General features: G+C 39.2%; 1 protein-coding gene across 1 annotated transcript; it reads right to left on the bottom strand.

Annotated features, from left to right (window-relative positions):
* Positions 1–8,014: 8,014 nt before the first annotated feature.
* LOC120086982 (cytochrome P450 CYP82D47-like) lies at positions 8,015–10,202 on the bottom strand. The gene is made up of 2 exons (XM_039043817.2): positions 9,063–10,202; positions 8,015–8,891 (listed from the first exon to the last, which is right to left on the bottom strand). Exons 1-2 carry the CDS (start codon positions 10,005–10,007, stop codon positions 8,268–8,270), a joined length of 1,569 nt encoding a protein of 522 aa, XP_038899745.1. The 5' UTR covers positions 10,008–10,202; the 3' UTR covers positions 8,015–8,267.
* Positions 10,203–12,379: the final 2,177 nt, after the last annotated feature.

Raw genomic sequence — 12,379 nt, 5'->3', positions numbered from 1 at the left:
TCAATAAACACTCGCAAGGTTTCGACTCTAAAATCTCCTCTTAGCAGATTTTAAAACTCAATCGATGACGACTTGGACCCTTCAAGAATACTTAAAATTAAACCATTCTTTAGTCCAATAATCAATGGGTGCCCAACAACCAATAACAAGGATCACAACGCTTACCAAACTACTTGCCAAACGAACTCGAATCCGCTGGGCAACAAGTTGCACACTCCGAAGTACTCTAATCTTGGATCTAGGTCTCGGGTCTCAGGTGGAGAAACGAAAACAGGGGGGAGGCTAGGTCTCGGGTGGCGTAAGGAAGAAGAAGACAAAGAGTTGTTTTATATAAAAAAATAATAATTTATAAGGAAATAAAATAAACCTTTTATTTTATTCTTTTCCTTATTTTACTTTATTTTATTAACTACCTTTCCTTCCCGAAAAGAAATTTATTCCTGTCATTAATTTACAAATTGAATAATTTCCAAGGTAAAAAATAAATCCCTGCATTTACCCTTGAAATCCAAAATTCCAAAAATGCCTTCCAATAATAAAATTACTAAAATTACGTTAATACTAAAAAAAATACAGGGTGTTACATTCTTCCCTCCTCAAAGAACTTTCGTCCTCGAGAGTTCATTCCTGAAGAAGCTCCGAGTACTGGGCCTTCACTCATCCTCTCACTCCCATGTAGCTTCCTTGAACTGGTGATTCTGCCAAAGAACTTTCATAAAAGCAATTTCCCTGCGGCGCAATGTATTTACTTCTTTGGTGAGGATCTCTACATGCTTCTCTTCGTAGCTCAAGTTTCCATTCAACTGCAAGGGCTTGAAGTCAACTATATGGGATAGGTCTATCACATACTTCCTTAGCATCGAAACATGGAAGACATTATGAACTGAAGATGGTGCTAGGGGTAATGCCAATCTGTCAGCTACAAGGCAACCCGCTCCAGGACCTCGAAAGGTCCAATGAATCTCGGATTCAACTTCCCCTTCCTACTAAACCTCAAAATACCTTTCATGGGTGCCACCTTTAAGAACACTTTCACACCAATCTCAAAATTCTAGGTCCTTAGGTCTTACATCGACATAGCTCTTCTGTCTGCTTTGAGTCGTTTGCATACGAGCCCTGATCTTCTGTATTGCCTCATTCGTGGTCTGCACCAATTCGGGTCCTAACAATTTCCTCTCTCTTACCTCATCCCAACACACAGAGGACCTGCAACTCTTCCCATATAGGGCCTCAAAGGGTGACATCCCAATAGTGGACTGGTAGATGTTATTATAAGCAAATTCCATTAAATGCAAATGAGCATCCCAGCTCCCTGAAAACTCTATGGCAGAGGCACACAACATGTCTTCCAATATCTGATTCAATTGCTCTGTCTGCCCATCAGTCTGGGGGTGGAAAGCTGTACTAAAATCTAAACGGGTCCCCAAAGCTGCCTGAAGAATTTTCCAGAAGTTAGACGTGAAACGAGGGTCTCTATCCGACACAATGGACACAGGCACTCCGTGCAATCTCACCACCTCCTTCATTCATATCTGTGCCCACTTATTCACTGAAAAGGTGGGCTTCCCAGGTATGAAATGTGCTAACTTTGTAAGTCTATCTACCACAACCCATATCACAGTGAAACCCTTGACTGTCCGTGGTAACCCCACGATGAAGTCCATAGACACATGCTCCCACTTCCATTCTGGTACACTCAATGGCTGTAACAAACCTGTTAGTTTCTGCCTCGGGGCTTTCACCTGCTGGCACACCAAGCACTTACTGACGAACTCTGCAATCTCTCTTTTCATATCATTCCACCAGTAGTAATGTTTCAAGTCCTAATGCATCTTGGTGGTGCCAGGGTGAATCGAGAATAAGGAACTATGAGCCTCTGACAACAACTCATCTTTAATGTCACTAAATGTTGGCATGCACAAACGTCCCTGATAAAGGAGGCCACCTTCCGCTGATACTGAGAATTCGCCATCCTGGCCTGACTCCACCCTACGAACTCTCTCATCCAAATGAGGGTTACCTCGCTGCGCATCAATAATCTTCTGTCTTAGACTCGGTCGCACTGATAACTGTGCTAACTGTGTCGTGACCTTTCCCACTGCCACTGCAATCTCTGCCCTCTCTAGCTCCCTGCACAAATGAGTCATCTAGTAATGAGGGCTGCTGAATGAGCCACCTTTCTACTTAGAGCATCTTCAACTACATTTGCCTTTCTTGGGTGGTACTAAATTTCACAGTCGTAATCCTTCACCAGCTCCAACCACCTTTGCCTCATGTTCAACTCTTTCTGGGTGAAAAAGTATTTAAACTCTTGTGGTCGGTGAAGATCTGTATCTTTTCTCCATACAAGTAATGCCTCCAGAAAGAGTGGGATAATTCTATTCATGCTTCTTTAACTGACGTGAAGCGTAAGCAACTACTCTGCTCTGCTGCATCAATACGCATCCCAACCCTTTCTTGGACGCGTCACTGTAAATGACAAAACCACCTGATCCATCTGGTACTATAAGGACTGGGGTTGAAACCAACCTCTGCTTGAGGTCTTGGAAACTATTTTCACAAGCCTCATTCCAAACAAAAGCCGCTCCCTTTCGGGTCAATTAGGTCAATGGGGTGGCTATGCGAGAGAAGTTCTTTACAAATCGTCTATAGTAGCCTACTAACCCCAGAAAACTGCGCACTTCACTGACCGTTGATGGATGAGCCCAACTCGTAACTGCCTCAATCTTTGCAGGATCCACAGAGACACCTTCCTTCGATACCACATGCCCTAGAAATGACACCTGCCTCAACCAAAATTCACATTTAGAAAACTTAGCATACAGCTGATTTGCCCTCAACTTTTCCAAAACTTTCCGCAAATGCTCCTCATGTTCGGCCTCTGTCTTAGAATATACTAAGATATCATCAATAAAAACAATCACAAAAGTGTCGAGGAATTCCTTGAACACCCTATTCATCAAATCCATGAATACAGTTGGTGCATTCGTTAGACTGAACGACATCACTATGAACTCATAATGCCCATACCTCGAACGAAAAGTTGTCTTGGGTATGTCACTGTCTTTTATTCTCAGCTGATGGTATCCTGACCGAAGATTAATCTTTGAGAATATCGTAGCTTCCTACAACTGGTCGAACAAATCATCAATCCTGGGGAGGGGATACTTGTTCTTGACGGTCACCTTGTTCAGATCTCTGTAATCAATGCACAGTCGTAACGATCCATCCTTCTTTTTCACAAACAAAACAGGTGCACCCCATGGTGACACACTAGGGTGTATGAAGCCTTTGTCCAACAAATCTTGCAATTGGACCTTCAGTTCCTTCAACTCTACTGAGGCCATCCTGTATGGAGTCTTCGAAATAGGGGTTGTTTCTGGCTCCAACTCAATAGCAAAATCTATCTCCTGCTGTAGGGGCAGTCTAGGAAGATCCTCTAGAAAAACGTCTGGAAAATCCCTCACTACTGGCTCTGAAGTCAAGGTGACTTTAGTCTCTCTAATGTCCACCACACTAGCCATAAAGCCCCAAGCTCCTTGGTCAAATAGTCTGCTGGCCTTCAATGCTGAAATCACTTTGGGTAGGACTACGGTCCCAACCCCTTTAAACTTAAAACTAGCTCATGTAGGAGGGTTAAAGATGACCTCTTTATGGGAGCAATCTATGCTGGCATGATTAGCAGCTAACCAATCCATGCCCAATATCACATCAAAATCACGCATATCTAAAATTATCAAGGTTACATTTAATGCGCGATTTGCTACCTCTACCTGACATGCTTTTATCTTTTCTGTAGCTAACATGATCTCTCCTGATGGAGTGGAAATGGACAATGCAAATGGAAAAGGTTCTGAGTCTAACATGGCATGCTTTACAAATACAGCAGATATAAATGAATACAAAGAGCCAGAGTCAAACAAAACTAGAGCAAGGTGCCCCAAAATGGGAAGCGTACCTATCACCACTGTGCCCGACTTCTAGGCCTCATGTCAGGTGGTAGAAAATACCCCACCTTACTGCTATTGACGACTTGGGCCTCCCTGAAACAAGCTTACGAGCTGGCCCCTGTGTTCAGGCGCGTTCCTTCTCGGGCATCTATCTGACATATGCCCCTTCTGGCCACATCGAAAACAGACCCAGAGCTGGCAGTCATAACATGGGAACCCTGTTGTTCCCACAGACGTGGAGCATTCACTATGTTCTGGTTCCTCTGCTGATGCTCAGGAGCCCTGGGCTCAGCCTTCCTTTTATGACCTGCAGAGATCCCAATCCCGAGCGACCTCCTATATTCCTCTCCCACCTGGGAGTCAGCATCAATCCTCACAGTGGCCTGCAGTGCCGTAGCATACGTCTTAAGGTCTAAGGCATACACCATACCTAGTAGTCCGCTCCTCAAGCCTTGGATGAATCTCTCTGTCCTTGTTGCCTCAGTGGCTACTAGTTCAGGAGCAAAGCGAGACGACTTATCAAATTCCTGCTCATACTCCTTTACTGACATAACTCCCTACCACATTCAAGAATTCTGCCTGCTTGTTATATCGGGTGTTGGCCAAAAAGTACTTCTCATAAAAACGCTCCTTGAACTGCTCCCAGGTTGCAAGTTCACCATCAATATCAATCATTTTCTCTATTGAGCACCACCGGATTTTTGCGTTACCAGTCAACATGAAAACTATGCATTTAAGCTTGTGCTCCTCTAGGCACCTCATAAAACGAAAAATCGTCTCGATAGATGACAACCACATCTCTGCCTTAGTGGGGTCCTCCAACGGCCCATCAAATGAGCGAGGGTCAAACTTCCTGAAATCCCTCAAATGCTTAGCCTCAAGAGATAGGCCCTGCATGTCTCTATTCTGCGGCTGGATCTACTATAACTGCTCGGGTGGCACTGGTTCCTCCTGAGCTTGGGTCTGGACAGTCTGTCCTGCCATCGTGCTATAGATCAGCTCCTGAAGCTTTCCCATTAGGGAGGATGCAATAGCTTCACTAATTTTGGCTTCCATTGCCTTCTCATCAACTTGGGTCATAGGCGGGTTTGGAGCTGTCGGGACAGTCTGGCTACTCTCAGCCCCCTCTTCTTGAACTCCTTCTCTAACAGTCTTTCTTGTTCTAGGTTTAGGTGCCATGTCCTGTCATGAACTCATAAATTAACTATCTATCTCTGGGTCTTTCTTAGAAATCATGTTATTTAAAACACTACATCACTAATCCCATATATGCATTGAAACTTTCATTAGTATGACATACCTGGCGATGACGAGGGATCCGTTATTGGGCCACAAGGACTATCTAGACTTACGTAGTAAGTCGGTCTACAAAACCCAAAACATGTACTCTGATACCAACTGTAATGACCCGACCCACTAGGACTTAAGTTAGGTCGTTACTAAATACATGAATGCATGGGACTTAAAACGACACTCTGTCATGGTGAAATAAATGCTAATTAAATAAGGTAAGTTCAAAAGACTTTCATTAAATTCAAATATTAAAAACAATAGTAGGGTACCCATAAATCATAAATTATAATAAATAAGTCTGAAAACGATTCTTAATAGTAAGTTTTAAACATCAAAACTGAAAGTTAAGAAAAACATGAAAAAAAATCTAAATCTCATGAGCGGAAGCATAAAACTAGTCTCAATGGCTCGATCACAAATTCCACTCGTCCATCACCAGCACATCTCTACCTTTACCTGAAATAACAACATGAAAAGAAATGAGTATAAAATACTCAGTAAGTAACCCTACTACTGTGGTCAGGTTAGGCATCTATGTCCTCTAGATGTCTACCTCTAGTGAAACATATAAACTGTCCTAGTCCTAATGGGACACATACATACGTGAAAAAAAACTGAGTTCTATTCTACTATAGCTAAATATACCCATTACCTCTGGTGAATCCTGAAGGAAACACAAACTGGTGGATCCAAAAGAAAACACAAACTTGTGAAAACTTAGTGGGCATTCTAACTAATCAGTAAAATCACTAGCATAGGCTCGACACCATGATTATCACAATAACTCTATGACATACATATATGCTTCAACATCATGACTCTACAACAAACACACATGTCTCAATATTCACAGATCACATACAACCTCATGGAATCAAATATCATCTCATGCTAGCATTCAAGTATCCATGTGGATAAATACATCTTTCATAGCCTCAAGCAAAAACGTACAGCAGTTATACTAAACTATCAGTTAATCATGCTGTCATTTTACTGTAACATATACTATCAGTTCATCATGCTATCATACATTTAGTGATTGGCCCGTGGGCAGTTCCAGTAGTAAGATTACTTACCTCGAAGTCAAATTCAAATATTAATCCAAGCTAATGATCTCCAACCAAATAAGTCATTAATTGAGTCCCCTAATACAGACATAATACTAAATTTCAGTCTTGGAAACAGGACCCAAACATACAAATTTAATCCAATGGTCACCAATTAACTTCCCCAAATGAAACTTGATCAACAAATACTTGCAAGGTTTCGACTCTAAAATCTCCTCTTAGCAGATTTTAAAACTCAATGGATGACGACTTGGAACCTTCAAGAATACTTAAAATTAAACCATTCTTTAGTCCAATAATCAATGGGTCCCAACAACTAACAACAAGTATCACAACGCTTACCAAACTACTTGCCGAACGAACTCGAATCCGTTGGTCAACACGTTGCGCACTCTGAAGTACTCCAATCATGGATCTAAATCCCAAATACAATAGGTATCAACAAAAAGGAATATCCACAATTTAATGGGCAACCCAAAACCTTCAAACTCAATCGATCTTACCCAAAACTTATCAACGTTCATCGAAATCCGACGAACGACAGTGAAGGAAGCCAGTGACCAGCGGAGATCGGCGGCTGGGCTCGGGCAGTGGGCTGGATGAGCGGCCAACGAAGTTTGGTTTCCGGTCGCGCGAGTTTGCAGCTGGACAAAACGTGAAGCGACGGCTGAAGCGGTGAACGAGGCTGGGTTTCCGGCAGAGGGGCGGCGAATGCGTGGATCCAGAGGGATGCGCCGATCCAGAGGGCGGGGATGAGCTCTGCAATGACGCAGCGGGAGCGGGCTGGGTCGGCGGCGGCGAAGACGACTCGGACTGACGTCGAGTGGAGCGTTGATGGCTGGAGGCGGCATGGTCACGAGTTGCGTCGTCGACGGCTGGAGAAACGAAAACAAGGGAGAGACTAGGTCTCAGGTGGCACAAGGAAGAAGAAGACGAAGAGTTGTTTCATATAAAATAATAATAATAAAAAAAAATTATAAGGAATTAAATAAACCTTTTATTTTATTCTTTTCCTTATTCTACTTTATCTTATTAACTACCTTTCCTTACTGAAAAGAAATTTATTACTGTTATTAATTTCCAAGTTGAATAATTTCCAAGGTCAAAAATAAATTCTCGCACTTACACTTGAAATCCAAAATTTAAAAAATGCCCTCCAATAATAAACTTACTAAAATTAATTAATACTAAAAAAAATACAGGGTATTACATAGTAGCTATCAGTTGCTATCATTGATAACTACTATCAACTATCAGTGATAGGTTTCAATTTTAGAAAATGAAGAAGAAGCGAGCAAAATGGAGGCAAGGCATGGACTTTTTAGTCTTTTACCATTTTTTGTTCTATATATACAATTATTTTATCCTTGTATTACATATTATATTATTTTGGGATTAAATTTCATTTATGCAATTAGTCCTATGCATTAATACAATAAGAAATAGGATTAATAGTAAAAGAAACCATAAATTAAACGAAGTCACTATTAACCAAGTTGCGAAGCCGGCTTGTGACAATAAATGGTCTACTTAATCATATTAAATAAGATGGCTTCAGTTTATTAAAAACAAGATATTGCCGATATATCGTCGATATTATCAAAATATCGATAATATCGGGATTTTTCAACGATTTATGATAAAAACGATATTACTCCTTGAATTCTTTATCGATTTCTCAATTTTAGCAATATATAGACAATATTTCGTTGATATTTTGCAATATTTTCATTCCCGATTGTGCTAAAAGCAACTCCAAATTTAGTATAATATTGCAAATCTAGCCGCCACTTTTATCTTTTCTACAAATAATATAGCAAAACAATTCTTACCTAGAACAACCCAAATTTGTTTGTTAACTATTTAATAGGTTCTATAAATACGACTTCTTTTTTTCCTTTCCAAAAAATAGCTTAATATTTTGGGCTTCCACTCATCACATTACAGTCAAGTCGCTTCATGCATAAGCACTAGCAAGGAGACGCGGCTTGACAAGAACTTGAAGGGGGTTGGCTCTATACATTGTGAGACCAAACCCAGCAGCCATGTCCACTGGTTCATCACAACAAGTTCTAAGTTCCAACGAATGAACTAGACTTGCTAACATCAATTGTGTCATCTGAATCCCAAGGTTCATTCCAGGGCAAGCTCTTCTTCCACAACCAAATGGGACAAATTCAAAGCTTTGCCCTTTCACATCCAGCTGTTTGTTTCTACTTAGAAACCTCTCAGGCTTAAACTCCAAAGGCTCTGCCCACACCTGAGGGTTCGTCTGTATCTTCCAAAGGTTTGTAATGAGGTGCGTGCCAGCCACGACGTCGTAGCCTCCGACTGTGCAGTCCTGACTGAACACTCGTACACCCGACAACGGTCCGGGTGGGTACAACCTTAATGTCTCATTCACCACAGCTTGGAGATACACTAGCTTGCTTATGTCTGATTCATCCACTAGCCTCTTGTTTCCTACATGGATGTCTAGCTCCTCTTGTGCCCTTCTTAGTACCTCCCTATTGTTGAGCAGTAATGAGATGGCCCATGCCAGAGTTACCGTTACAGTATCAATTCCCCCAGTGATAATGCTCTGTTGTGAAAGTTTTGGTTAACTTTTTCAAATCAGCTTTGTTATAGAAATGATATTGAAACATAATAGATTATTATAATTCGAAAATTTGATAAGATAGAACAAAGATAAGTGTAACATGTATCTGAATACTTTTAAATATGAAATAGAAAAGTGAGAATTGTAGATTACCATACAAGTAGCTTTGTTGACTGTATCGGCATCATACCCAGCAAGATCCATCCCTTTGAGATTAGAAAGCATTAGACCCATGAAGTCCTCATGTTCACCGTCGACGGGGCCGGAGTTTCTCCTCCGACGGTGATCTTCCAGCCATTCCTCCAAAAGGGAATCGAATTTTTTTGAAGTAATCTTCATAGCTTTCTCATATCCACCCACATCCAACCATCTCAAGAAAGGAATAGAATCTCCCACCACAAACTTCCCCATCAAATCCAAAATATCTCTCATCACTTTACGACACCGTTTCATCTCCTCATCCTCACCACAACCACCAAGAAACCGCTTCCCACAAACCATCATCAAAACCACTTTCAAATTAATATTCCCAATAAACTCTTCCACATCAACCAATACATAGTCTGACCCTTCCTCTCTCTTTATCCACTGACTATAAACCTCCTTCAACGATTTCGTCACCTCACAAACTTTAACATCTCTCTGTAACTCCAAACAGCGATTCGAAAGCACTTCGGAGACTACGATTTTACGCATACTACGATAAAAGGAATCGTAAGCCCGGGTGCCAAACGCTGCATAGTTGTAGCCCAACAGCTTTCCTCCAACATTTTTGGGGCGAGAGGAGACAATTGAATCAAGAGTGGTGTGACATTGTTTAGCTAATTCTGAACTGCTAATAATGAGAGTTGGTTGGGCGCCGATTCGGATGCGGAATATTGGTCCATATTTGTCGGCCAATGATCCTAAGGTTTCATGTGGGAGTTGTGAGTTATTGGCTTTGAGAAGCTGTAGATGGCCGATTATTGGCCATCCGCCGGTTACTTCTGGAGGTTCTTTGCGTTTATGGGCAGTAGCTCTTTTGAAAAGAAAGAACGAGGAGAGAAGCAAGAGGAAGAGAACAGCTACAAAGCTGATCGTTTCAACGGGAAGTTCCATATGATCAATTCGACGAAAGAGGGATGGATAATGATGATGATAAAGCAACGTAGTCACTGTTTATAGGAGTGATCCTCTTCTCCACTAGAATGCAATACTGTCGTTCTTTGTGAAAAAAAAAATATGAATGGAAACGAAAAGAGTAGACGTGGCATACGTAATAGCCTTGAACGAATGTCCACTTTTCACTCACGCTTTCCATTTTCAACCACTCTTTCCTCGAGCTTATTTTAATGGATAGAAGTTCCAAATCATGAAGGCCCACAAGTACCATTATTTACGTGTCATGGCCGACAAGGGACTTCGTCACCCTCCTCAAAATTTTGGATGAGATAGTATATTCTCCGTGTTTGGAGGTCCATTATCCTGTCTCATCGATTTTATTGGTTTGTTATCCTATTTTCGGAATGTTTTTCGTATCTCATAGTCATTTTCTTTTTGTGTATCGTATATCATCCTAGTGCTTGAACATATTCGATTGTTCATACTCAATCAGAACTCCCTAGACATCAAAACTCTCCATGCATTAGAAATCCCCACATCCTATATTATCTTAGTGTTCCAAACAGCTCATTGGATTGATAAAACTTAGCTACAACCACCCTACAATGTATGCACTTAATTAATAATGGTCACGAGTCAATTATAACTTTTTTAAATAAATTATTTAAAATTAATTCTTTGTGTGGATAGAAAAAGGAGAATGGACTTAAGTCTGTTTAGACTATACCTAAGTATTGCTCAATTATGATAACTATTGAGAAAAAGGCAAAAGATAACTCAATATCTACTTATTATTAGAATAAATGGTATGTGATCTTTCATGTAGAGTTGCATTGTTTCATGAATGAATGTCTTATCCTAATTAACCAACTTGAAGAACAAACATGATTATTTGAATAACTACGGATAGTCTACAAATATCTTTCTTCTTCAAATTGCATAAGAGACAACAACATTTTCTATAAGCATTTTTTTCTCGTAAAACTTCTCCCTTTTTATAAATTTGGGTAAGTTCAGTTTATGTCCACAAAGTGTAGTTCGTTCGATCTTGTGAACGGAGAGCTACTTTTATAATAAAGTTAATTTATTCTATTTTGGCAGACAATTACTCATGAAATTCAGATACTAAAGTGAGTAAAATTATCTTAAGGAGACAACGTGAAGTTGATGAACTCAAATTCTTTTCGGTATTTTAGATTCTGTGTTTTCTGATTTCTTTTATGATATTTCATATAACAATCTTAAGACAATTTTAGAAGTTTGATTCATATAATATGATATTGAAATTGTACAACCTTACAAGTTCTGTTTACAGTACTGTATACAGAATTATGGTTTTATTTGAATTGTATTAACCATTCTGGTGTTTTGTGACTTTCTGTATTAACGTTGTTTTAAATCTCATATTCTTTATTCTTTTAGGCTAGTTCTGTATTTTCTCATCAATTATATTCGTATAATCTGAGTATCAATTTATTGAGTGAATCTTTTCAATATTTCTAATGATGCTCTAAGATTTTATATGTATTCATTGATTTGAATATTGAAATATATGCGTTACAGAATTTTTTTACTAATTTTTAGTGTTATGATCAAACAAATCAAAATCTGGATGGAATAGTATTAAGATGTAAAGCATCAAAATAGTGAATATTCTTGTTTTACTAATTTTTTAGTACTTTATTCATGAAGTTTTGCAGTGTGAAAATTGTATATTTACATGAAGTACTTTTTAGTGATTCTGATTTTACTTTGTTCCGGAAGTTAGAATCTTTCTATCCATATAGATTTCTTTTTGTTTGTTAATTTATGTTATTTTGTAAATTGTGATTGTGGGTCTAAATTTGGCATGACTTCACCATTTGACATGTTGCAGAAGATTTTTATTTTATGTTTTCCACTAATTTTGCATTTTTACAATTATGTATGACAATGGTGATTTAACCCTCGAGTATTGTACAATTTATGTTATTTTTTTTAATGGGCTTATATTGATATGTTTTAATATCGAGCGTAATATTCTCATGTCGTTAAGTTTCAAACCTAATGAATAATGTCTCAAGTTTTATTTTGTGAGAACTTGTTTGATAAAATTATTTACTTTGGTTCACAATTATTTGGTGATCGTTTTTACATATATGTGTCATCAATGATACATAATCTTACACCATATTTTGTGGAAATCGTGTAGAAATTAAATGGCAATGATTCCATATGATGATAAGAAGATCTTTGAAGTTGTCAAGATTTTTCAAAAACCATACTATTGTAATATTTGAAAGAGAAGCCAACAAAGAAAAGTTATTTGCATTTAAGACATAGAAACATATGCATAAAATTTATGCAAGAGTGTTTGGGTACAAAAATAG

The sequence above is a fragment of the Benincasa hispida genome, chromosome 9 (assembly GCF_027475165.1).
Source record: "Benincasa hispida cultivar pf3 chromosome 9, pf3_genome.v1.1, whole genome shotgun sequence".
Classification (NCBI taxonomy): domain Eukaryota; kingdom Viridiplantae; phylum Streptophyta; class Magnoliopsida; order Cucurbitales; family Cucurbitaceae; genus Benincasa; species Benincasa hispida.
This window is presented reverse-complemented; position numbering and strand designations above follow the sequence as displayed.

Excerpts from the sequence above, each read along its gene's own strand:
- LOC120086982 (XM_039043817.2), bottom strand. The coding sequence starts at position 10,007 with ATGGAACTTCCCGTTGAAACGATCAGCTTTGTAGCTGTTCTCTTCCTC. Across the intron at positions 8,892-9,062 it reads TCAACAAAGCTACTTGTATG|AGCATTATCACTGGGGGAAT; the intron begins GTAATCTACAAT and ends CTTTCACAACAG.